This window comes from Schistocerca serialis, chromosome 10 (genome assembly GCF_023864345.2).
Source record: "Schistocerca serialis cubense isolate TAMUIC-IGC-003099 chromosome 10, iqSchSeri2.2, whole genome shotgun sequence".
Taxonomy (NCBI): domain Eukaryota; kingdom Metazoa; phylum Arthropoda; class Insecta; order Orthoptera; family Acrididae; genus Schistocerca; species Schistocerca serialis.
Window position 1 is genome coordinate 243,806,531 of NC_064647.1, and position 27,667 is coordinate 243,834,197.

Sequence of the window (27,667 nt, forward strand, 5' to 3'; positions counted from 1 at the left end):
AAACATTTTTTGCTATTAAGAACTGGTAAAGGATTTTTGTATTGACTTGGTGTGGCAGACAGGGCTGTTAAAAGATGTATCTGCAAGGTACAAAATTTCACAGTGCAAAATTTCAACTGAGTTATTTTCTAACGGAAGCCAGAATTTATACATGCATCTATTCATTTCAATTACCACAGTCAAAGACATAGTCATCCTTATGAACAATATTATGTATCAGAGTAATATTAATGTTCACATCTCCGTCTTTTTCCGCTAGCTAGTTTCCAGTCTTTTTGGACACGAGATTTGTTGTTTGATGGTATGTGTCCTCTGTTTCAGGCTCCATCCCATGAAACAGCAGGAGCGTGACCAGCTGTGCCAACTTGCGACGCTGTATTCGCTCAAGATGTCGACTGACCCTACACTCACATGCCCTGTGCTCACCAAAACAAGGTAATGTTAATTGCTAGTGTAATCATCACAGTGACACAATTCCTCCAACTCCTAGCTGAAAAGAAATGGGTCAGAGAAAATCGCTGTCCATCACCCTTCCCAAGTCCCTCACAGTTGAATATCTTTTCTAAAAAACAGTGTTCTGCATAGAGCTGAGTCATGCACATGAGGTACAGAAGTTGTCCTGGTATGTCTTCTTCAGTTCCTGTGGTTTTGTTTGCTGCTAATGTTTGAGATTGAAATGTGTCATTGTCCAAAACGTAAAGTTATGAGCCTATGTACTGATGGGTTAAAACCGAACAAAACTGGTTTTGAAATATGGAGGTATGTCTGTTCTGTGACCTGTTGAGATCATTTATATGTAAATCTCTTAATTTGTGTAGAATCGATGTTTGAAAGTTTTAACAGGTGTGAAGGCTACAGTGGCATAAATCACTGAAGAGACAGTCCTGTATGAGGGGCAGTTATGACTAGCAGATTCACAGCAGTTATTTATGAAACGAACATTTTGATAGAACAGTATATTTTAACATGTACAGCATCTAGAGGACAGTCCTGTATGAGGGGCAGTTATGACCAGCCGATTCACAGCAGTTATTTATGAAACGAACATTTTGATAGAACAGTATATTTTAATATGTGCAGCATCTAAAGGGTCATATATTTCCAGTTTGTGTTATCACTCCAATAAGGAAAGAATAGAAAAAACCGACCAACTAATAATCTCAGAAATATGATACTGTACATGCTGCATGTTTTAGTATACATTGTCTCAGGCAAATGTTTAACTTTTTCCCAAGTTTCTTCTGAATGTGTAAGTCAAAATTCTTAGCTAAGCTGTTGGGAATCGGGCTTACGTAGTTTTTGAGATCCATTGACTGTCAAATATCAACTCTACACTGATGAATGGCTTTGAGGGGTGTTAGAGCGCACACGTGTCTCTTTCAGCCTATCGAGCTGGAGTACTTTCCTCCTGAGGAGAAAGAAGAGTATGTGAGCAAAAGTCTGCAGGCTGTCATCACTGTAGGAAAAATCTGCTAGATTGTTAGGCTGCATCATGTACCTCTTCAATCTGTTGTTACGTGGTCGACATTTTGACCCCTTTTACTGGGATATTCTTTAGGATCTTCTGTTGTCCCATTTTAGCTTAGTGCTGTCTAACACCAGTATTACATTCACTTCTAAAAGGGAATTTTCCCATGATAGTTATGATGAATAAGGTTCATCGAGTGAAATTTTTCTGGCTGCTGCTGTTAGGCTAGTAGCATTGTGTAGGTACCGATAACAGGTAATGAGAGAGATGCGAGGGGATGTTTACTGAAGTATTATTGTCATGCTGTGGAAGAGGGGCTTCCCTATAGTCGTTTGTGTTCTTCACGCACTGTGGCAGGATATTTTCCGTCTCGACGGTGGAGGGCCTCGTAGCTGAAATATGTTGGCTATTTTGGCTATGGGCTTGGCAGCACTGGGAACTGGAAAGTGCCACCAGTCCTCTGTAAGCTCTGGGCAAGCTTCAGCGACCACTGTACGGTGTAGTGGTGGACCATTGTGTGTCACAGGGAATGGGGATCTTGGCGTGACAGCCTCGATCATGAGGATGGTGTAAACCTCTGTAAAACGAAAGCCTCAGTTTCAGTGTGTGATGAGATGCATGGCTGTTTAGGTGGAACAGTCATTGGTGGAGAACCTTCTGTACCTCAGTTGTATGATGCTTAGCTAGGCATGCAGGGCTCTATTGAGGTGGACTTGTATTTCCCCAGATGCTCGTGGAACTGAGATGGAACCCTTCAAATCTCCTCCTCCTCCTCCTCCTCCTCCTCTTCCTCCTCCTCCTCCTCACAGTGAGATGGATTTACCGTCTGGGAGTACTCGCACTCAGTCATCAAAACAAATGAGGGAGGCTAGTCCCCCTGATAATCAAAAGGGGTTCAAGGAGTCATAAGTCACAATGTGTCCGTGGTGAAGAAGGGCATGGAGGAGATGTTTGAGAAAATGTCCCCTTGTATATACATAAATGTTTAGAAGGGTTTGCTGGAACTTTAAAGTCTATTAAACAGTTATGTAATATTTCCATTTTTTGTCGAGACTAAATGGTCAGAGCAGGTAGAACTTGTTAAGAAGTCATACAAATTAGGTGACTATGATATTGTTGTTGAGATGCACACCTCTCTCAGCTCGAGCAACAGTGGGTCACATGCGGTCATTTCATGGCCATAGATATATGTATTAGAGCCTGAACAAGAATTGGCGTCATAGGGTATAGTGGATGTGACCTACAATTCTCCAAATCTACCTGAACACATTGTGGCAGGGTTCCTCTGACTTCAAGTTAGGTCTTACGTAACTAACCCTATGCAATGCTACCAATGCCGACGCTATGGCCATACAGTGATGAGTTGTGGCGAAGTGACCTATGGGAAATGTGGACAGGCAGTCCATGAAACTGAAAGTGACTGCCCATCTCCAACAGTCTACATTAACTGCTCTGGGAGTCACCTAGTCTGGCGCTGAGGCTACTCTGTTTTTGCTGAAGAATGCAAAACCTAGGAAATAAGTGACCAAGCGGAGCCCCTAGACAGAAGCCAAAAAGTAATACAAGGCGATGAAATCCCGTCTTTGCCCCTACTTATGCTTACATAACGCAGAAACCTGCTCCCAAAGTTGACACTTCAACACAAATGACATCCAGTGTACCACTATCCACCACCGTTACCTGTACTTGCACTTGTATGTGCCGAAGCAAGGTAGTAAAGATATAGGGATCCGAGCAGCTGTGACAGAGGAGGCCAGTATTGTTTTAACAGTGAGCACTGAGAAGTTGCTCCAAAAGCTGAGTGCCTCTCAGTGTCCACATTACTCAAAGCAGAGTGCCTGGATACCCCAATCTCCCCTCATCTGTGAAGGGGAAAGGAGGAGGGACAGGGTGTCAGCTTACGGGCGCCTTCAGGTGTCGTTCTGGCTCGCCTTATTGATAATGAATACATTGTGGATTTTGATGCCTCGTCACCAGCCCCAGGCAGTCCCTACACTCCCAGTCACTCTACAAGTGCCTCACCACACCAGCACAAGTATACCGGTAAATCAAAACCACACCCCTGAACTGGCTCCCATACTCCAGTGGACTATGGAAGGATACAGGTCTCATCTGTACAGAACGGGACAGACCTTTTTGCCTCGGTCTCCAGGAGACTCATTTTAATTGTACTGATGTGCCTGTAGTTGGAGGCTGTACCTCTGCAGAAAACACGAACTTGCTGGTGGAAGAGCGAAGGAGGGTAACGGTATTTATCGAGGACACTTTCCACTCCTCACCTGTGCTGCTATAATGCTACAAGCAGTTGTGTTTTGCATAATGGCCAATGTTGCTCTCATGAGCCCTTGACAGTGAGGTCCTTGTACATGTAGATAAACTGCACTGTCCCTTTCTACTTTTAAGGGACTTCAATGCACACAGTGTTCTATGTGGTTCTAACATCAGGGTCAGATACTTGAGGATCTGACATGTAATATGGATATGATAATGATGAACATGGGTCAAGCTAAACATTTTAGCTCTACTACAGGTTCGTCTATGGCCATAGACCTCTCCTTCTGCATGCTTGCCCTTGCAGACTTTGCTCAGTGGGGAATGGACAATTACCTTCATGAAACTTCCTGGCAGATTAAAACTGTTTGCCGGACCGAGACTCAAATTTGGGACTGTTGCCTTTCACGGGCAAGTGCTCTACCAGGCTGTGGCAAAGCCGTGTCTCTGCAGTATCTTTTCTTCCAGGAATGCTAGTTCTGCAAGATTTGCAGGAGATCTGTGAAGTTTGGAATGTAGGAGATGAGGTACTGGCGGAAGTAGAGCTGTGAGGATGAGGTACTGGCGGAAGTAGAGCTGTGAGGATGGGGTGTGAGTCATGCTTTGGTAGCTCAGATGGTAGAGCACTTGCCTGCGAAAGGCAACAGTCCCGAGTTCGAGTCGTGGTCTGGCACGCAGTTTTAATCTGCTAGGAAATTTCATATCAGCGCACACTCTACTGCAGAGTGAAAATTTCATTCTGGAATTACTGTCATGGTAACAACTGCTATTCTATCTGGATCAGTTTGCCTGACGGAATACCTGAAAGTCATGCTTTGGTAGCTCAGATGGTAGGGCACTTGCCTGCGAAAGGCAACAGTCCCGAGTTCGAGTCGTGGTCTGGCACGCAGTTTTAATCTGCTAGGAAATTTCATATCAGCGCACACTCTACTGCAGAGTGAAAATTTCATTCTGGAATTACTGTCATGGTAACAACTGCTATTCTATCTGGATCAGTTTGCCTGACGGAATACCTGAAAGGAAGCTGCTAAAATGGTTGCCCAGAGAGGCTAACTGGATGCATTACAGGCAGTTCACTGTTTTCGAAGTGTCCGATAGTGTCCAGGATGAGTGGGTCACATTACAGCCGTGATTGACCATGCCGCTGATGCATCCATCCCACAGTCAATGGGAATACATATGAGAAGAATAATTTGGGAAAGTAAGCAGAGGTCTCGGCAACAGTAGGTCCAAATCCACAAGTAAAGTATACAAAGCCATCAGGAGGATCTTAGGGCATATCTTACAATCTCCAGTAGCAGCTGTATGAGAGCAGGGGTCTTTCCTAAGACTGCTGAGAGACATTGCTCAGACAATGGCTGAATCGTATAAGTCCGTTACAACTGATTATAGCTAGGATCCAGCTTTGTCACTCTCAGGAGACATAGGAGAAAGATGATTTTGAATTTCCATTTCACCAACAGGGAGGAATACAACCAGCATTTCTCTCTGTGGGCATTGGATTCTGAATTGTCGGTAGCTCGTGACACTAGACCTGGACACAACCTAGATAATGTACAGTGTAGTGCAACAGTTGGACCGCAGTCGAAGGCTTCATCTCTTCAATGAAATTTGAATGATCGGAGACTTTCCCAACTCGTGGAAAGAATCTTATTTTAATCCAAAAATTAAAACCTGGGAAGGTCAGACAAACTCCAATAGTTATTGTTAACATTAGCCTGTCAAGTTGTATAAAAAAGACACTGGATCATACGTTCAGCTGATGCCCAGTGTGGGTTCTCAAAACCAGGTCCTTACTAAGTCACTCCTAGTTTAGGTTCAAGAGGTATAACTCCATACTCCTGACCCTGCCCAAGGCAGCAATTCAACAAGCTCTCCTCCATAATCCATGCGTTATCAGTGTCTTCTTCAGTTTGGAAAAGGCATATGATACTACATGGAAGGATAATATTTCATTGCAGCACTGTCAGTGGGGATTCTGTGAAGATCAACTCGTGTTCATGTGGTCCTACATCTCTGACAGGTATTTTGGATGCAGGGTTGGAATTGTCATGTCTTGACTGTTTTAATCAGAATAGTGTTCCTCAAGGCATTGTTTTAAGTATCACAGCACTTGCCATTGCAATAAACAGTATTACGTCCTCAGTGTGGTGCCCCGTACTGTGTTCCTTGTTCGTGGATGACTTCTCCATCTTGTGTGCGTTCACCAACCTTGCAATAGCTCCTTGGCAATTGCAATTGATGATCAGATGGTTGGAGAAACGGTCTTACACCACAGATTTTAAATTCTCCTCGGAGGAAACGGTTTGTGTTGATTTTAATTGCTCCCACTCTTTTTAATTCACTCATTTTGAAAGTGGAGGATTGAGTCCTCAGTTTTGAGAAAAATGTGAAATATCTGGGCCTCACTTTTGATGAGAAGCTTCACATGACTACCACAGCTGAAAGAACTGAAACTGAGATCTCTCAAAGCCTTAAACGTCCTTCAGTGCATCAGTCATAGGTCTTGGGGAGGCAACAGGGTGTGTATGCTCCAACTTTATAAGGCCTTTGTGTGATCCCAGCTTGAATACAGATGTCAGGTTTATGGATCAGCAAGGCCTTCATACCTCAAAACACTGGATGCAATTCACCGGGAGGGTATTAGGCTGTCAGCAGGAGCCTATTGCTAGAGTCCTGTTGCTAGCATGTGTGCAGAGGCCCGTGAGCCTTCGCTCTCTATTTGACGTTTTCTTCTCGTGTTACTCAAAGCATATAGGGCTTTATCTGTTCCTACTTGCTAACAGTCATCACTAGAACAGTTGGTCCGTGAGGTTGTTTGGGATCCATCATGTGAGAGAGAGCCTTGAATTATTACAGGTGGGGGGGAATTAACGTCCAAAGCCAGGGGTGGAGTAGGGCATTCCCTGGCTACTAATGAGGCTCAGATTACTTTCGGAACTAACTGCTTACAGGAAGTATGATACCCCAAACTATATTTTCAAAATTAAATATAATGATATTTTACATTACCACCCACGTTTTATTACTGTTTACATTGGTGGGTCTAAGCAGGGAGGTTTTATCGATTGCTCTGTCTTGTTCCCCAACACTGTCCCCATGGTAGATCTTCCAGAGCAGTTTTCAGTGCATTGCACAGAACTGTTTGCTATCCTGAGGGCAGTGGAGCAGATGAGATGGCATCATGATGAGAAATTCCTCATCTGCTCAGACTCTCAAAGTGCCCTCCTTGCTGTTGGTCATATGTGTCCAGCAGATCGGATGGTGCAAGATGCCCCCCTTCTCTTGCACAGGCAGTACAAGGAAATAATTCTCTGCTGGATTCTAGGACACACATGGATGCAGGGAAATGAATATTTTGATGCAGCTGTTGAGGAGACTTGTTCCCTTCCACCTTCCACTTGCTGTTCAGTCCCCGTAGAGGCTGTCACTTCATTTGTGCCCAAGAAGACAGTGTGTTGGTGGGAGGCTCTGTGGCTGGAACTGAGGAATAATAAATTATGTTCTGCAAAATCTGCAGTGCGACTGTGGCTTACCTCCTTCCACTCACAATGAGCTGAAGAAGTCGCCCTTATTTCCTGTTGACACAGGGCTTCCTCTTACATGACACGGAGCACTCAGTGTGACACAGCTGTCAGTAAGACATATTTTAATTGAATGTGTTTTATATGATGCTAATGGCCTTGCCGCAGTGGTAACACCGGTTACTGTCAGATCACCAAAGTTAAGGGCTGTCGGGCAGGGCTAGCACTTGCATGGGTGACCATCCGGCCTGCCGAGCACTGTTGGCAAGTGGGCTGCACTCAGCCCTTGTGAGGCAAACTGAGGAGTGACTTGAGAAGTAGCAGCTTCAGTCTCGTAAACTGACATCCAGCTTGGAGAGCGGTGTGCTGACCTCATACCTCTCCGTATCCGCATCCAGTGATGTCTGTGGGCTGAGGATGACACGGCAGCCGGTCGGTACTGTTGGGCCTCCATGGCCTGTTCTGGCAGAGTTTTGTTTAGTTTAGTGTTTTATATGATGACCTGACAGATGATCTGGGTCTCCCATAGGATTAACTGATAAGGTGAGTGTGGTTCAAATTTTAAGATTGTGTGATGTCCACTCTTCTTCCCAAAATAGTGGGTGTGAGATTTGCATGTGTCACAGAGTGACTTGGTCATCCATAATTTCCAAGTAGTCATGCAGCCATCTGGCCCCTTTTAAAATGTGTTTGTACTGGTATCTTATTCCTGATTTTATCTGGCTATTAAGCTGTGTTCCATAGGAATTTCATTAGGGCTTTTCTGTTGCTCGTCTTGTCATGGTTGCCTTTCAGTTGTTGTGGGAGGCTGCAACATAGTTTCTAGATTTATTTTTTTATCTAATAGATTTTCACCATGCATTTCTGTGTATGAGGGCTGTCCAGAAAGTAATATACGTTTTGGTCAGCTGTGATGGTGGACGGGGCTACAGCCACCACCACGGTGCCGTAATGGTCTTACACTCAGTACACATCCAATCTGTGTCTCTGCTACTTATTTTTCTGTGACGTGTTGAAATGCGCTGTGCAGTAGAAAATCCTGCCATTTCTGAGGTGCATTCTGCGATTAGGTTTTCGTTGGCAAAAAACTGCAAGCTAGTTATCAACCACTGGCAAAGTTAAGGCGGACAATACAAAACAAGCATCTGGCAAAACTTAGCGCAAATTTTCATGACAACACCCATCCACACTCGACTGATTGTACAGGAGAGCTCCTACAGCGTTTTGGGTGGGAGGTGTTTGATGATCCACCATACAGCCCAGATTTGCTGCCAAGCAACTAACACCTCTTCCCAGAAATGAAGGCACTGCTTGCTACATGACGCTTTGATACTGATGCTAAACTGCAAGACGGTATAAAGCAGTAATTGCAATCACAGGTGGTAGATTTCAGCAGAGACAATATTGAAAAACTTGCACCATGGTATGATTAAAACTTCTTGAATTTGAATGGCGATTTTGTAGAACAGCTGAAGAGTGCACCTTTAAGGAGAGTTGGAACATCCTATTCAGACAATGTTAATCTTAGTGACTTGGCTTCCCTGTATTTCAGGAACCGCTGTAGCCATTGACATGAAACTTTTACGGGACATTAAACTGTATGTTCTGAGTCTACTGAAGTACAAGAATTGCATTTCAGCCACTGCTTTCGGAAATACAGTGTTTTCATTACACAGTTAAAATTTTGTGTACTTTTGTGTATGTTATCCTTAATAATTTTATTTATACATTACAGTATGTTCTTCTTTTAGTTCAGTAGACTCAGGATATGTATGTTATTACTCCCTGAAAACTTGAATACTCTTCTGGAAGTGGTTTCTGAGATTTAGGGAAAAATGCAACAGAAAATGTAAGTTTTCAGGAACAGCTTCTAAAGTTTCAAAAGACTGTAACTCATTTAATATGTGCTTAATTTTTTATTTTTAGTCACTCAGAAGCACCCTGCACCAACTGTATATCATCCTCTTTTTCCAAGATTTTTCTTCTTTCTGGTCTCCTTAGTGACCAACTGTGCTGCATACTCTGCTTTATCAATGTGAACCTTGTCCATCCGTTCAAGTAGTCTGATGCAGTTTGCTCCAGGATTAATTCCCATATGTTGTAGCACTTTCACCCTACCAATGTTGCCATCATTAAAAGCGATAACAGCATCACTTAACCCCCCTCCCCCCCCCCCCCCCCCCCCCCCCCCCACTTTAGTGTCTTCATTCCAACAAAAACATTTTTTGGTAAGCGAGTCCATATAAGATTACTGAAGGACTCATTGGGATTTTGAGTCTGACCATGCAGACACTTCTTCAGTAATTCAGGATTTGCAAGGTATCTATAAATAGATTTTATGATATCCATGACTGCTGCTGGGATGGACTGTTAGTGGCTGTGTGAACTGTTTGAGTACTGGGCATTGCGGTAATTGCACCATGAATCAGGTCCAGGAGGGCAAAGGTGGTGTACTGGTTTTTCATCAGTTGGCAGTCTGTGGAAGAAGGTAGCACATACCCCCTGCTTCATTTTCAACAAATCCTTAGTAATATTTCTAATGGTCATCCCATAATACTGCTGTAGTTCGTCAATCATTTTGTCTGTCAGGCTGCGTCTTATGGTTTTCCATCAGACAGTTTCTTGTCTCTCAAATTTTGTTTCAACTTCCTCAACCTGGTGCCCATACTCTTCTGGACATGACCTTTTAGACACAGCAATCCACAAAAAATCATGGATTTTATTTCATCTTGAAGTAATGCACATAACAATTTTAACATTTTCAACCGGTGTAGATTATATTTAGAAAAATAAAATAAAATACTTCCCATGTGAGTTTATAAGTGATACATTGCAAATTTTAAGATGAGATAAAAAAACGGAAATTTTAGATTTTTTTTTTCTAAATCTCCTTAAAGTGTAGATTATAAAATTGCATTTTTCCATATTATTAATTTTTTTATTTAAAAACTTTTGGATAGTCCTCATATCATTGTGCAAGGGCGCTGATAACCTGGCCGTTCACTGTGCCCACACACAGATCGTCATCAGCTAGCATTCGTACACTCTTGGAACCTATATTATAGTCGCAGTCCGTATGATGTTCCAGTATTGCAGATTTTGTAGTATGCATTAAACACATTTGTATTCATCCTCTTCTTTCATAAATTCATTTACCGTCCCTTCAGTTTGGTTGTGTACACTTTGTCACAATCACGCTGCAGTGTCGAGATGATTGGGTGGGTCCATTTTGTTTCAGAGAAAGTCCTCTACTTCATTTTGACTGAAACATGTGGAATTCATACAATTCTGTAGCCTACTGACCTAGAAGATTTCACCTTCGATGTAAGTGAATCACAATATGCTGAAATCTGTGGACTGAAGTACATATGGTTTACATATTGTTTAAAATACCAGAGGGAAGAATCTGACTACTGATAACTTGCTAACTTAGGTGCTTCCTGTTGTAAGTATAAAATCAGGGTGTATACGTCCCAGGACAACTCCGATAACTTTTTAGAATTCTGGGAATTTTTATTACTTTAGTTTTCAGTTTAATTTATGTAATTTTGACTGGTAAGAACTGATACCCTAACAAAGAATTTTACTTTAGCCTGTTACTGCAGCAATAAAACAGAACTGAGAGAATCACACCAAAATAAAATTTTAGTTGGAAAGCGAATGTGCCATTTACAAGCAGCAAAATGCACCAGAGGCTTTAGGGCAAAGACAGTGCAATACTTCATAACAATCAACTGCTTTTGATGAGTGTGACACCACAACTATTTACATTTCTGAAGGGCACCAGATTGCAGCGATCCGTGCTGTGGGTGACCAATAGCTTCGTAGATGCACATGTTTAGGCAAATCTCAGCAAAGGTTACCAACTACTGGTCACGTGAAAATCCCAGGCAGTCTGCTGAATCACATGCAATTTGTGCACACTCTGTCACTGCCTGGCTGGTTAGCAGCAACATGTGGCAACATGGTTGTGACTTGTTTATTTCTTTATAAGCAAGGTTGAGCAGTTTTGTTTTGCTTTGCCCACATTGAGTAAGAAATTTATGTTAGAATTTAAAGTTATCCAGGGATGACAAAGAACTAATACAAATACACCCTCCAGTGTTGCAGCCATTGACATTTTGAAGCTAGTGCTATAGAGTTAGAATTGATGGGAAGTTCATAATCGCGATTCAGTGGGCTCCCTCTTACAATTTTGAGTGGTTTATGATATTATTATACTATTATTAAAGGTTTTAACTTCTAAACAGAATCACATACGTATCCACTTTAATGTTAAAAGGACATTTTAATTTAAATGTTCCGGGTAAACTACAATTGTACAATTATACTCAAATTCCTCATTGTTTCATGTAATCTAACTCTCCTTCATACAGTTTATAACATTCAGGACTAATAAATGTGAAACGAATTGTATTGGCACATTGAAAGATGTAGACAACTCATTTGGCGTCAGTGGAAAATGTAATGTATTTTGTAAGGTAACCTACAGCTTGCAAAAAAGTGTTTATAAAAAAGTTTAATAATTTATAATTCTCACTTATTTTAAATTTATGTTTTGTGAGTGTTCTTGGCAATAAAGAAACTAGCTGCAACTGCTGCTTAACATAGCAGTTCATTTTCCATAGCAGAATGTCTCGATACAGTGAGTTCATAATACTGATTGAAATCGCTTGGCAAGTCACTTATGTGTAGGGTGAGTGAACAATTACAGGCAATATCACATTCGATGGATCGTTGTAATCCATTGCTTGTTTGTGGGGCCCTTAACAGATTGGGGAAAATATTGTGAATGCTTGTTTGAGAAGCATTACTTTCACAGTAAATTTCCTTTTATGCAAGATGAATTATGTTAAGTGCAAGAGTGGTGCATGAATTTCTTAAATTATGGATCATTTGACTCTCATTCGGAACTTAACAGTTTGAGGACCAGCCACATAGAAAAATTTCAGACCTAAAAGACCAGCCATTTATGCCTTTATGTAAAATTTTACTGCCACATTATTTCACAAATCTTAAAGAGTAACACACACTAAAAAAGACTAATATTATATATGAAAGCTTAGCTTTTCTTGTATCTATATCTGCTGTCATTGGTAGACTAGATCACCTGACATAAGCTATGACTGACTGACAAAAGTGCCTCACAATCTCGATTTCAGTGCTTCAGAAGCTACTGTGCTGTATTTGGTGGTGTTCATATTTGTACTTTCGTAGTATAAAAGTATGCAGTGTACATGTTGCCACATGTTGAAGACCTTTCCAAAACATTGATTTTTCCTGGGTTTTGTTTCCTGAAGTGCCACGAAGTTCTACGCTGCTGTATGAAACCTTTACCATTCAGAGAACTGCTAAGTTTTTCACCTCTGAGGGAAAGTATTTTTGTCGCTTAACACGGAAAAAAGTGTATTTTTAACCAGGAAAAACCTTTTTTCCCCCCACATATACACCCTGAAAATATAGGTATGAAAAGTTGTCTGCAGAAATCAGGCTGAGGGCAACAAAGGGAAGTCTGTATGTTGGACAAGGACTACAACAAAGGAGAAATTTAGAAAGGGAAATTAAATTCAAGGGGAATAAATAAAAGCTTTGTAGTAGCGAATGCCATTGCAATTGTCAGGCATAGCAAAGGACTTGGGACAGCAGTTGAATGGAATGGGTAGGAGCTTTTGAAATGTGATGCTACAGAAGAATGCTAAAGGTAGACAGGTATAACGAGTAATTATTGAGGAGATAATGAATGGAATTTTGTAGAAGAAAGATTTATGGCAGATCTCAACCAAAAGTCGAGGGATCTGTTGATAGGACACATCCTGAGATATCGAGGAATCTACAGTTTGGTATTGGACAGACCTAGGCATGAATGCAATAGTGAGGCTCAAATGTACGTATGTTGCGTAGTTGAAGGGAGAGCTGCATCAAATCTGTCTTTGGGCTGAAGGCCCCAACAACAACAACAACAACAACAAGTTCAGTTAAAGTGTACAATTAGGCTGCTGATATCCCATTTAAGTTTTAAGTACTGCAGGTTATTCAGTGCAGAGAAACTGAACTATCTCTTGAATGTACGAGCACCATAAGTCGCGTTTGTGCCAGCAGATTTTGTAATAATGAAACTGCTCTCCTTGCAATGTGTGTGGTGAGACTGCGGCTGTTAACCTACCACCTAATTGGCCACGTGCGTACCCATGCCATCCCTCCTTACAGACAGGAAGTGGTCAGCCATGCCTTGTGCCCCACTTGACATTGTGTGGCTAGTGCAGTAGCTTACCGGAGCACCCCGGAACTAGTCGGAGGTGTGCAGTTCTTGCACGTTAATGCTCCACAATTTGGTGCTGTGCAAGACTTTCCTGTAAACCATGAATTAACTTTTACTGTTTGAGATTGTTTAGTGAACTGGTACAAATCCAGCCACAACATTGTTCTTCGTTTGGTTACTTGAAAGTTTTTGTAGCACTAGTTCTGCAGTGCTGCTGTAATACTTACTATGTCAAGTAGGATGAAACTAAAGTGTAACTTTCAGTAAGCCACAAATTATTTTGCAGTTTTGTGATAAAACTTTGTAGGATTCTTTTTTATGCTAATCCTTAGTTCTTTTCCCTATGACTTACCCGTCCAGTCTGAGGTCCTTATTTTCAGGATTTAGTAAATTTTGTTGTTTGAGTCTGTGGCCGGATTCCCTTCCTGATGTCACAGTCGTAAAAGAACCTACGGGAGGAGAGTTGCATGTGCATCTGCTCGTGAGTTGTGTAAACTCTGTCCTGTGTTATCATATTTTAGCTGTTGCGTACTGTATTTTCAGAGATGAAATCTGGGACAGACCTGGCACTCGCCTGAAAGAATGTGGAAAGTATTGCCTGAGACCCCAACTTGACTGGGCTTCCAATGAAAATTGGTGCCCATTTTGTTCGCTTCAACTGTGTTATGTTCCTCTATATTCTTACCTCCGTAACTGAATAATTATTTTTGCCGACTGTCAAATTGAGCACAGCTGGTAATTTATCGACACATTTATTTTCAGGAACACGATGCAAGCGGTGAGAGTCGAGCAGGTGGCCTTGGGACGGTTTCACCCTGCATCACGTCATCACCAGCACCATTTGAGTGATTTCAAGAAAAGAAGAAAAATGCCACAGCCAATGGGTACGTATTTTGTCAGCATTTGACTCTAAAATATATAGTTATTTTCAAAGTTCTGTGTCATTTAAATTAAATGTATGATGGGAGTTATTGTTCATTATTACAAAAAGCTTCATCTCTCAACATCTGCATTTGCATCCATACTCTGCAAAACACTGTGAAGTGTACGGCAGAGGGTACTCCCATTGTACCCCGTATTACGGTTTCTCCCCATCCCACTTGTATGCAGACGGAATGTGGGGGAAGAGCTGAAATGCCCCTGTGGAGGCTATAGTTTGCAATTTCTCCATGAGTGGTCCATAGGGGTCTGTAGAATATTTCTAAATTCCTCGCTTGATATTGTTTTCCGAAACGCTGTGAGTAGGCTTTCACGGTACAGTTGCCTGTTCAGGTTTTTCGGCGTTCGTGCATTGCTCTTTAGGGTTTGAACAAACATTTGACTGTTCTTGCTCTCTTTCTCTGTATTCCTTATGTATCTCCAGTCACTGCTATATGGTACATGTCCCACACGTGTGGTGCATTGCCCTTTTTCATACTGCTCAGTGCTGATTGCACTTGTGGTCACATAGGGAGGTCGTAAAGGGTCGGACTGACTTTTTGAAACAACCTGTTCTTGTGTAGGTTAGGGTCACAGGTATCATATCCTGCAGCCATATACTCTGGTGGCTCCTCATTTCCGAGTGCACAGCATAAAAGAATTTCAAACACTGGAAAATACAGGATAGAATAATGACAATATTATGAAAAGGATTCTCACACATATGCGATCACTGTGTCTGGCTACAGAGGTCGGACTGCATACAGCATCTCAGCATCTGCACTTAAATAGAGAAGCATTCTGTGTGTGATGAGGGTAAGGAGGAGGCTGGGAGATGGAAGGGGAGGCATAGCATGGCAGCGGTGGTGGAAGGTGTAGTGCTGCTCATGGGCGTGTGCAGGGACGTGGTGGGAAGAGGGTAGGGCTCATAGATGCACTTGTCAGGATTGAGGGGGGGGGAAGGGTGGGGTGGCCAGGAGAGAAGTTAAGGAGAGGAAAAAAGAGTAGTGGGTGTGTTGGTAGAATAGAAGGCTGTGTAATGCTACGGTGGGAACAGGGAAAGGGGTTACGTGCAGGAAGGCTAGGGACTCGGGAAGTTTGAGGCCAGGGGAGTTACAGGAATGTAAGATACGTTGTAGAGAGAGTTCCCACGTGCCGAATTCAGAAAAGCTGATGTCGTTAGGAAGGATCTAGGCGACACACGCTGTGAGGCAGTTAGGAAATGAAGCACATGGTGTTGGGCAGCATTGTTCAGCAACTGTGTGGTCTATCTGGCTGATGGCTACAGTTTATTGGTGACCATTCGTGCGGCTGGACTGCTTGTCGGTTGTTGTGCCCACGTAGAAAGCAGCACAGTGGTTGCAGCTTAGTTTGTAGATCACGTGATTGCTTTCACAGGTAGCCCTGTCTTTGATGGCATAGATGGTGCCTGTGATTGGAGTAGGTGGTGGTGGGAGGATGTGTGGGGCAGGTCTTGTATCTAGGTCTTTTGCAAGGGTATGAGGAATGAAGCAAGGATTTGGGAGTTATGGTGGAGTAGGAACGGAAAAGGATATTGTGTTGGTTCAGTGGGTGGTGGAGTATCGCTGAGGGAGGGGTGGGAAGGATAGTGGTAGGATATATGTCATTTCAGGACATGATGAGAGGTAGTCAAAACACAGGTGGAGAATATGATTCAGTTGCTCCAGCCCCGGGTGGCACTGAGTCACTTGGCGAGTGCTCCTCTGTGGCATGACAGTGGGTTTGTGAGAGCGGGTAGGTAACTGGAGAGACAAGGCACAGGATGTGTGTTTCCGTGAAAGGTTCGGATGACAATTTCGGCACGTGGAGGCCTCAGTGGTACCCTCGGTGTATTTGAAGAGGAACTGCTCGCCACTACAGCTGCGACTGCCACAAGTAACTAGGCTGCATGAAAGGGACTTCTTAGTACGGAATGGGTGGCAGCTGTCAAACTGGAGGTATTGCTGATAGTTGGTGGATTTGATATCGACAGAGGTACTGATATAGCCATCCGTATGGTGGACGTCAACATCAGGGAAGGTGGCTTGTTGGGTTGAAGAGGAGCTAGGTGAAGTGAATGTTGACGAAGGTGTTGAGGTTCTGGAAGAATGCGGGGTAGTGTGCTCACACCTTCATTCCAGATTACAAAGGTATCATCAGTGGATCTGAACCAGGTGAGGGGTTTCTGGTTCTGGGTGGTTAGGAAGGATTCCTAGATGATCCATGAATAGGTTGGCCATTGCAGGTGCCCTTTGCACTACCACAGATTTTTTGTGGGTGATGCCTTCAAAGGAGATATAATTGTGGGTGAAGATATAGTTAGTCATGATGATCAGAGAGGAGGTTATAGGTTTGGAATCAGTTGGGCATTGGGAAACGTAGAGCTAAAAAGTGCAAGGTCATAGTAATTGGGGATGTTATTGTAGAGGGAGAGGGCATCAGTAGTGACAAGCAAGGTGCCACATGGTAAATGAATAGTGACTGTGGGGGAAATAGTTTGTCTCTTTTAGATAGGAGGCTGAGGATGTTGGTCCATGAGAGCAGAAATTCTCTCAGTGGAGGCACAGTGACCTGCCACAATGGGACATCTTGTGTGGCTGGGTTTTTGTACTCTAGAAAGCATGTGGAAGGTAGGAGTGTGGTGGGGGTGAGGGGAGAGAGAGACTCTAGGGAGAGGTTCTGTCCAAGAATTTTATAGAGAGACTGGGGATCCTGCTGGGTTTCGAGAATGGATTCACTGTGGCAGGGTTTGTAGGTGTATGGGTGTGACTGCTGGCACAGTCCTTCTGCCAAGTAATCTTTGCAGTTCAAAACAACAGTGGTAAGACTGTGTCAGCAGGTAAGATTATAAGGTCGGGATCAGTTTTTAGGTGTTGTAGTGCGGTTATTTCCATGGATATAAGCTTGGTTTACATATTGAGGGATTCAGGGAATGGTTGTGAGGTGAGTTTCGATGTTATGGAATTCTGGAAAATTAGCAGGGGGTGATTTGGGGGCAGTGGGGATGGATCACAGTTGGATGGAGGAGTGAACAGAGTCAGGCAGGGTACAACTTTGCTCTTTGATTGAGTCTGATTGGTGGGGTTGGTGGTGAAAAAGTGTTTCCACTGTAGGGACTGGGAGAAGGAGAAAATATCTTTAGCAAGTCCTGCATGACAGAATTTGGGATTGGGGCAAAAGTTGAGGCGTTTGAAAAGGACTGATGCTTATGGAGGGCTAAGGCTTGCGGAAGAAAGGTTCGTGATTTTGTTTTGGGTCTGTTTAGGTTCTGGATTCTGTATGGTAGTGGGAGGGAGTTTTTGAAGGTGGGGTAAATGTAGTTGGCCTGTGAGGCAGGGTTTGTCAGCTGTGATGGGACATGTTGCAATGGTGATGGATAGTTGTAGCCCTAGGCAGCAGGAGGAGGTGAAGAGGTTGTAGAGTTTTTTGAGGTGCCATTGTGCATGCTGCTCTAGTTCCTGAAAGGCAAGGCTTTTGGTGTGAGAGATGGGATGCAGGAATTTGGGATTGCAGAGCAGGAGAATTTTATGGTTAGGTAGGAGGTACTGCAAGGAGATTTGGACCTGAGTGACGTAGTTTTGCAGGACTAAGTTGGCGAGGGTTAAGGACTGGCAGAATTTGAACAGATGGAGATCATTGTGGAAGGAGGGGTTGCAGCTAGAGATGGCTAATTTGGTCAGGCCATTTTCAGCAGAGGGTTTGATGAGCCAGGTAACAATGCAGAAGCAGTATGTGGGACTGGGTTCTGGTTAGAGATAAAAAGCTCATGTTGGGGCAAATAGAAGCGAAGATTCGTAGTTCTTTTTCCCACATCCTGTACTTCTCTCTTATTTACCGTTAAAATTTTACAGATCTGAATTGTGAACTGGATTTTGATATGTGCATCTGTATTGAGTAATAGATTTGCTGATTTACAAATATTTATTTTCCTAATTATGTGATTTCAGTTGAATTAACAATATGTTGTTAGAAATCACTAATAATTCATGAGTAAAGTTAAGTATTTCTCTTTTGAGTAATACTAATTCTGATATTTCTAATCTGTTCTCAGTTTTACAACGTCAAATACTTCAAATAAAACTACTGTCTTTGTTTCTAAAGAATTAGGTCATCATAGTACCGTATGTTTACATTCCAGTGCTGGTTCCATTGTTTGATGAATAATACATACTATATTTCTTATACAAATTGGTCAGTTGCATTCTAAAGCCATTGTTTTCTTCATCAACTTCCGTGTATAAAATGGATAATTAACTGTAAATGCGTACACAAAGATCTGTGTGTGAAACAGTAAATTGTGATCGACACCCTATTCTCCTACATTGCAGTATGATACCTGGGATCCTAACCTTCACCACTGTATCAGTGGTTTCGAAAAGTCAGTCCCACCCCTTGGTCCCCATCTTCCCAGCCTAACTCTTTCCATTTTCTTTTCCTCAGTTGTTATCTGCCTCTTCACTGGGCGTCTTCTCCTCAGCTACCCAAATTTTATTTATATGTAGTAATTTCCCTGTCCTTCCCCATTCTCGTCCAAGCTGAGTGTGTACCCTGTTGCTGATGTGTGTGTCATGATAAATTCAACGCTAAATGTTTTAAAAGAATTAGTTTTTGAGGAGTAGTGTTTTGGAAATTTATTCACTTTTCAATTACTTGAGGATAACAACTTTATAACAGTGCTGGTGTGGGGGACGGATAGTTTGTCAGGATTTGTTCGAGTCTTCTGTGGGTGTTGCAGGGTTTCGGTGATAGTTCGGGAGACGAGTGTGGCGTTTGGGGAAGCTGCAGACAAACTGGTGGTAGTCGTGCAACAATTCTTTGTTAATTTACTCGGCTCAGACAGTCTTGTGAGTGTGTACTATTCTCTGGTTGGAGGGGTGTTCCCTTGTAATATTGCAGTGCCCAGACGGCCGACAGTAGCATATGGCGGGAAGTGTGCACGCACTGCTTGGGAGGCAGTGCTGAACTGGCTTCTCCAGTACTACACCAACACGGGCAGGTGAGCATGTCTTGTAGCTTCCTGTGGCGCGGAGCGGCAACTAGTGGTGGTGCCTGTGAGGATGTTGCACTGCACCACCCTCCAGTCCCCAGGTGGTAGAGCACTTGCCCGCAAAAGGCAAAAGTCCCGAGTTAGAGTCTCGGTCCGGCACACAGTTTTAATCTGCCAGGAAGTTTCAGATCAGTGCACACTCCACTGCAGAGTGAATATTTCATTCAAGATTATTTTACTTTGCCCTTATTTGATGCAAATTTGATTGCATTGAATTGTAGGAATACTGTAATGGTCTTGGAAGGATGATTGGTAACTGTAATAACAATGTAGTCAAAGCTGGCATTTTTAAGGCTTCTGCTAATAGTACTTGATAAAATATGAAGGAACAAATAACTAATACGTCCAACCACAACTAGCTATCTGCTTCAGAAAATGAACTGACCGATGTCCTTGAATGTCTTAAATCTGAACGAGTGGCATTTGCTCTCAAAAATTGCCGTGCAGTATGCGATCTAGAATTAAAATTTTCAGATGATTCATTTTAAATGTGTCAGATTTTGTAAAATGTTGTGAGTGAGTGTCTCTTTGGATCAAGGTAACCTTCCATTACTGAGCTATTTTAATACCACCGTGCACCTGTATTTTAGTCATAAATCACACTGATTTGAATATGGAACCCAGGTCTCTCCAACAAACTTTCAGTATTGAGTTGACAATAACTTTCACCACGATTAAGTGAACGTTGTATTTATTCTACATAAGAATGATTGCAAAACTAGACAAACTGATCTCCTCTTGAGCTCTTGATAGCTCAAGAACTCTTTGTTAAATAAGTGAGTATCGCTTCTCCAATAAAATCAATAACATAGTAATGTAAGGGTTTCATTAAAAAGAATCATGGCTCACATTTATTCCTTGAGGCTTTTTCAAGGCTTGTGCAGTAGCTCAACTGTGTCTCAGTACTTGCTGACCTATTTTGTAGGTGTGCGCACATTGCCAGAGCCACGGTGTCTCATTGTATTCCGGAGGAGATGATGGAACTTGTAAAATACCTATAATCGTCAATAATATTGAAATGACACTGGCTGGAAACCCGACACGTGTCTACTCATTTGTATAAAAAATGATAAGAATTTTTGCACTTCTAATGTAACAGTTAATGTGTTTGGTATGAAGGATGATGAAACTAAATTACAGAAACCACACTCGCAGTCATATTCAAAGTTATGTTGGCCCCAGGTTGGAACGTATTTCCAAAACACAACTAGTGTTGGTGTCGGATTCCCATTTTGGAGAAAGGGGGAGGGGGGGACTGGAGTCAGTTCCTTTTCATTTCTTCTTTCATTCATTTGTCATGTTCTGTGGATCCTGTCAAGAAGAACCAGCTTCAGGGATGTGGAATAAGTCAAAAATTATTTTAACAAAAGCTAAGAAAATCCTGTAAGAGTAATTTGAAAAGTTCTTGGAATGAAATTTTAAGAAATTGGTTACCTCAGAGAACCTTTATTTTTTAAATGTAGTCTCCTTGTGCACTAATGCACTTGCTCCAGCGATGTTCCAATGCCTTGCTTGCATGCCGAACATTAGATTTCCCTGCCAAATCAGGCGACATTGACAACAATTCATAACTCAGGTAACGTATTTTTCTGTGGCAGTGACACTTCTGTGCAAGCACACATAATCATGATGAAAGATTGCTTTTCTCCTTGCCAAATCTAGTGTTTTTGTCCATGAGGTTAGTGGAGTATTGTTCTGTAATTGTTCGACAAGTTGGATGATAATTTCTTAGCAAAATCCCTTACACATTCCAGAAAACTGACACCACAGCCTTTCTGGCTGACTGTATTTTCCCTTGCTTTCTTTGGTGGTGGTGAATCAACATGTTTCCACTGCTTTGACTGTTGTTTTCTTTTCTCTTTGGGATATAGCAGTGAGCCGAAGTTTTATCTGTGGTCATAATCTGGTTCAAAAAAATATTGTTAGCTGCTTTGAAAAGAGGTCCAACATTGTTCTGAGATTTCCATCCTGACGCGTTTCTGATCCTGCAATAAGAGTCATGGCACCAGTCTGTCACGTGAATCTCCCATATACAATTCTACTGTTAAAATGAAATACGCCCATTCAGATCAAATCCATACAGCTTCAGCAGTACCTCATGTTTAGTTGGGGATCCAATAATTCCTGGGGTATTGGCACATCTTAGCCAACCACTATGTAGATCATCATCATCATCATCTAAGCTGATCTGACAAAATTTAAACTTGTTTGCCCACTTGGCAGCAGTTGAATACGAATGTGCAAAGTCCCCCACTGCCTTCTGAAAACTGGGATGAATTTCTTTTGCTTCCGTACCTCTCTTTAAAAAGAAGGTGCTTGAATCCAGATTTTCTTTTTTTTATTTATGTATTTTGCAACCCCTTTTCACAAATCACAATACAGGAATGACAGACATGCCTGCACCACAGATCTCTACCTAGAGCACTGATTCATCACATATTTCCTCATAAAAATATTGTTACACGGAAACCTCATTGCACTAAGAATGAATATGGTGATGATTTAGACTATCGTTGTAGCATCAAATTTGTGTTGCATGTTATCTGTAAATGCCATTCGTGCTTATTTCAACTAAATTTAATCACACAAGGTAAAAAGAAATATTCTGCTTGGGGAAAAAAAAGGGGGGAATCCTGCTTTGTCCCTCGTCAAACAACAGGGACTCAGACTTTTTACTACTTGTGCAGTCATTGTTAATTAATATTCCATTATTGATGAAGTCTGTCTCGGCTTAACTTGTATTGTGTGGTGGCTCTAGCTGTTTACAGTATGTGTTATCATTTGGCATTCGCTGTCTTTTGGTTCCCTGTTGACTTAGCACTACCCAGTGAGGGTCTGTTTCCAAATACAGCAATTTACATTTATTTGTGCCTCGAAACCTAAGGTGTATTCATTTATCGAAATATCAGCTTATAAAATCCTCCCCTATAATCCACTAATGCTGGTTAAATTCTGATTGTCACCCAGACCTGTAGGCTCTGTAGGGAACAAGCTCACAAACTTTAACTGAGGGTAGGATCCTGTTTTGCCAGGCTCATTTGAGATCTGTGTTAGTCACAGTCCATGTCAAACATGGAACGGAGACTGGGTTAATTTTAAACAGTTTCACCCCATTTCCTCAAAAATTCCGTTGTGACAGTTATCTATTTCTCTAAAGACTGTGCACCACTAATACACTGACAGCCATTAATGTATTGCAAATCGTAGTAGACAATTAATGTGGTAGAATTTTGTGGCCTGCTACCGAGTGCAAACAAACCCCTAAGAAGGTCTTCCACGCAATGCCTCCCTCGCTCACATACTACTGCACAACACTCGCCGCATGTTGGCTCTTGACGGTCCGGGTCAGTTGTCAAGGCGAGAAACAAATAATAAAGTACTGTTAAAGTCACAAAAAAGTATATAGTTTAGAAAACTGTTAAAAATTCCACATACATTGATACATTGTGCAATACGTAGATAATATTAAGAGATCTGAGGTACACACATATCTTACAAGCTGTTGTTAATGACTTTATCTGGGAACATTCCAGTACGTTATTTGAACATTTGATACACTGGGAGAAGCTCAAGTTTCAGAAAATGGCATATTTCTTGTGGTGTTTCAGAACTCGTGGGAGCCGGAGCGAGCCCCATTCCGGACAGCAACATCGGCAACACGATGCTGCGCAATATGGGCTGGGAGCCGGGCAAGGGTTTGGGGGCGCACAGCTCTGGCATAACAGAACCCGTGCCGGCCGCCATCAGGCCCAAGTACCAGGGACTCGGGCTCGGACACGCCTGCACGTCAAGTTAGTCGTGGAATCCACTCCACTCTACTCCACTCCGCACGTGTCGACCTCGCTCCACACTTTGTCATCCTGAACTTGTGTATGTGTGTGTGTGTGTGTGTCTCTGTGCAGTAATGGTGTTGTAGCCTGTGTACAGAAGTGCGCATATTTCGTGCCGTACCACACGGTAGCGTAGCTCTGGTGTCCGTATCCCTTAGTGCCGTCTTATTGAAATGGATGACAATTTGCAATGGACATGAATTTTTCAGTGACTGACTAAAAGTGTTTTTCACCGAGATGGGTATTTATTGCAGCTCTCAGGGACCTTTTCTTGAACTCTGTAATTTCTGTGTACAGTAATATGTTGAACTAGGCTGAAGAAGTGAACTGCTACCATCTACAGTGGAAGTCTTATTGCCATCATTACTGTTGGTGCAAATTGTGAATGTGACCACAATGTGTATAATTATTATTTCAGTCCAGTGAACTGTAGTCATAGCTGCTGTTGTATCTAAAATAATTTGTGTTAGTAATTTCAGCAATAACTATTGTACTTCACCCACCTTCCTCCACAGCTGTAAGCCATAAATTTGATCGTTATGAAATCTGGGAAGGTTGCAGAACATAGTTTGTGAACAGAAATTAAGTAACTACTCATATCTCAATAAAAGTCTTCTGGCTATATGACCACATTACGTTGTTCACATTGTAATATGGACAGAATTTTTTATTACTATTGCATATAGCTTGTGTTTTAAATTATGTCAAGCTGATGAAGGCCGACCGTATGCACAAAATGTTTTTGTTGAAGCTGTCAGTGGCTCTAGAAAGATGTCCCATAAGCAGCCGCTCAGTCCACCAAAAAGCAGCAGTCGACCATGCTGGGCCATGTGGAATAAGTAGATCAGTGAGGCCCATTATATGTTGCATAGTAAATCTAACCAGTGAAAAGGCATAAAAAGTCAATAAAAGCCCATAGAGAAACAGGTAAGTAAGTGACATACATTTATGAAATTTTTCATTGGAGCACAAGCATAGGAGAAGTGCCTTTTAAGCTGTGACCACAATTAAATAATTGATTATAAAAGCATTGGTAAAGATACTAATTGGCAAACAAAGCCCACTTCCATATAAAAACAGTCTATTACTTCCTGTAATTAAGTAGCACAAAAGTAACGTCTAATCTCTAAAGACTTCAAAAGTTCATTTAGGTTGACTGGCTCATAAATCGTATCAAGGTTTACAACACCTTTCCATAAGATTAATTATGTGGAATAAGAGACACACGAGTTATAGAAAAGACTCTACAGCAATACAAAAATCGTACTAGACCAAAATAATTGGAGATGTCATCAACCAAGATTACTAAATCGTTGCATTATACAGTAAATAGATCAAATTGTCTTGTCGGAAAAATGATATGAACGTGGTTTGGAAATACCTGTGGCAATTGTAAATTCCCTTTTTATGTCGATGAACTTCCGTGATGCAGTATGCAGTTCAGTATTTCACTATGCTGTGCTTTAAAACAATGAACAACTCATTGTAGATGCTTGTAGCTTGATGACACCATGGTGAACAGGACATGCTTCGGTAGGGATCAGGGATGTATCATTAAGTGCACAGCATGTTGTTGGAGCGCACCTGGCCTCCATCGAAGGAGTGGGCATTGTACATTGTTTGGGCAGCTTCGTGTTCTTTGACATTTCAAAAATAATCTACTCTCACGGAATTCAGATGCATTATTTCTCTAATCTATAGCATACAAATATACTAGAGTGTAACATTGGATGGTTATGGTTATGTTGTGTCCCACTCTGTGTTACATCTGTCAGCCGGTTGCAAGTGTGTCTGCTTTACCTTACAGATAATTTGTGATCACCATTCTTGAAAATATTGCTTGCGTGGAGATGCTCTGCGTTGCCACTAGAGCATGCCGTGTGACTTCCCCTTTTGCAGTTGGAGTGTGCGTGCTGAAAGAGATCTTAGATCTGTTCAAGCTACTAAATCATGTAAACATTCTTGCGGCAACTCTGCTGTATGGTAATCGTAATTTCTCCATTGTACAATCACTTTTACTCTTACGGATGATGTACATCTTGCATAAATTGGTAGCTCACAATAGGTCATAACATGCACTGCTGTACTACTTTGACCATTTCAGGCAAAGGTCCCGAGTTCGAGTCTCGGTCGGGCACACAGTTTTAATCTGCCAGGAAGTTTCAGAGATGACTTCTTTTGCATCCATGTGCGCATACAGCAAACCAGAGCATGTACAGTGGGATCTCCCGTACTTAAGAACTACCTAATCAACATTATCAGTTTCCACGAACAGCTTTCGTCAGCCTTAGTGGTTAGAAGTCAAAAATGTTATTCCACAGAATCGCCATATTGCACCATAGATGCCCCACTGAGATGAAAGATGTCTCCTAACACAGCTTACTTGACTAATTACAATGTTGCATAACAGAAAAAAGAATATTCTCTAAGTAGCAATATGTTTCCCCTTCAGTATCAGAACTTAAAGCACCTTAAGACAAACCGATTTTTATTTTTGAAAATATTTATCAAATAATTCAGCTTGCTTAGATAAAAGATAGTTACAATCAATATACTTCGTTCAAAATTGGTATGTCTCTCTTTAGTTATTGTTGTTCACTGCATTTTATAATTTAGTAAATAACTTACCCACTTCACATTTTATTGCTTTGTTTATAAGAGACTTCTTTTTACACTATCATACAATTATCATACAGTCGGAGCGTGGAATGCCAGATCCCTTAATTGGGCAGGTAGGTTAGAAAATTTAAAAAGGGAAATGGATAGGTTGAAGTTGGATATAGTGGGAATTAGTGAAGTTCGGTGGCAGGAGGAACAAGACTTCTGGTCAGGTGAATACAGGGTTATAAATACAAAATCAAATAGGGGTAATGCAGGAGTAGGTTTAATAATGAATAAAACAATAGGAATGCGGGTAAGCTACTACAAACAGCACAGCGAGCGCATTGTTGTGGCCGAGATAGACACGAAGCACACGCCTACGACAGTAGTACAAGTCTATATGCCAACTAGCTCTGCAGATGATGAAGAAATTGAAGAAATGTATGATGAAATCAAAGAAATTATTCAGATAGTGAAGGGAGACAAAAATTTAATAGTCATGGGTGACTGGAATTTGGTAGTAGGAAAAGGGAGAGAAGGAAACGTAGTACGTGAATATGGTTTGGGGGTAAGAAATGAAAGAGGAAGCCGCCTGGTGGAATTTTGCACAGAGCACAACTTAATCATAGCTAACACTTGGTTCAAGAATCATAAAAGAAGGTTGTATACATGGAAGAAGCCTGGACATACTGACAGGTTTCAGATAGATTATATAATGGTAAGACAGAGATTTAGGAACCAGGTTTTAAATTGTAAGACATTTCCAGGGGCAGATGTGGACTCTGACCACAATCTATTTTGGTTATGAACTGTAGGTTAAAACTGAAGAAACTGCAAAAAGGTGGGAATTTCAGGAGATGGGACCTGGATCAACTGAAAGAACCAGAGATTGTACAGAGTTTCAGGGAGAGCATAAGGGAACAGTTGACTAGAATGGGGGAAAGAAATACAGTAGAAGAAGAATGAGTAGCCTTGAGGGATGAAGTAGTGAAGGCAGCAGAGAATCAAGTACGTAAAAAGATGAGGGCTAGTAGAAATCCTTGGGTGACAGAAGAAATATTGAATTTAATTGACGAAAGGAGAAAATATAAAAATGCAGTAAATGAAACAGGCAAAAAGGAATACAAACGCCTCAAAAATGAGATAGACAGGAAGTGCAAAATGGCTAAGCTCAGATGGAAACCCAGTTCTAAGCAAAGAACGGAAAGCAGAAAGGTGGAAGGAGTATATAGAGTGTATATACAAGGGCGATGTACTTGAGGGCAATGTTATAGAAATGGAAGAGGATGTAGATGAAGATGAAATGGGAGATATGATACTGCGTGAAGAGTTTGATAGAGCAGTGAAAGACCTAAGTCAAAACAAGGCCCCGGGAGTAGACAATATTCCATTAGAACTACTGACAGCCTTGGGAAAGCCAGTCCTGACAAAACTCTACCATCTGGTGAGCAAAATGTATGAGACAGGCGAAATACCCTCAGACTTCAAGAAGAATATAATAATTCCAATCCCAAAGAAAGCAGGTGTTGACAGATGTGAAAATTACCAAACTATCAGTTTAATATGGCACAGCTGCAAAATACTAACGCGAATTATTTACTGACGAATGGAAAAACTGGTAGAAGCTGACCTTGGGGAAGATCTGTTTGGATTCCGCAGAAATATGGGAACACGTGAGGCAATAGAAGATAGATTAAGAAAAGGCAAACCTACGTTTCTAGCATTTGTAGACTTAGAGAAAGCTTTTGA

The 27,667-nt window shown here is 41.8% G+C and overlaps 1 protein-coding gene across 3 annotated transcripts in view; it reads left to right on the forward strand.

Annotated features, from left to right (window-relative positions):
- LOC126424785 (G patch domain-containing protein 2) overlaps window positions 1-23,949 on the forward strand; it is a 145,112-nt gene extending 121,163 nt beyond the window's left edge. For all 3 annotated transcript variants that reach the window (XM_050087552.1, XM_050087554.1, XM_050087553.1), the window contains 3 exons: window positions 322-435; window positions 14,285-14,406; window positions 23,096-23,949. In XM_050087552.1, coding sequence (XP_049943509.1) covers window positions 322-435; window positions 14,285-14,406; window positions 23,096-23,283 — 424 coding nt within the window. In that variant the 3' untranslated portion in view covers window positions 23,284-23,949. The remainder of the gene's footprint in view (window positions 1-321; window positions 436-14,284; window positions 14,407-23,095) is intronic.
- Window positions 23,950-27,667: the final 3,718 nt, after the last annotated feature.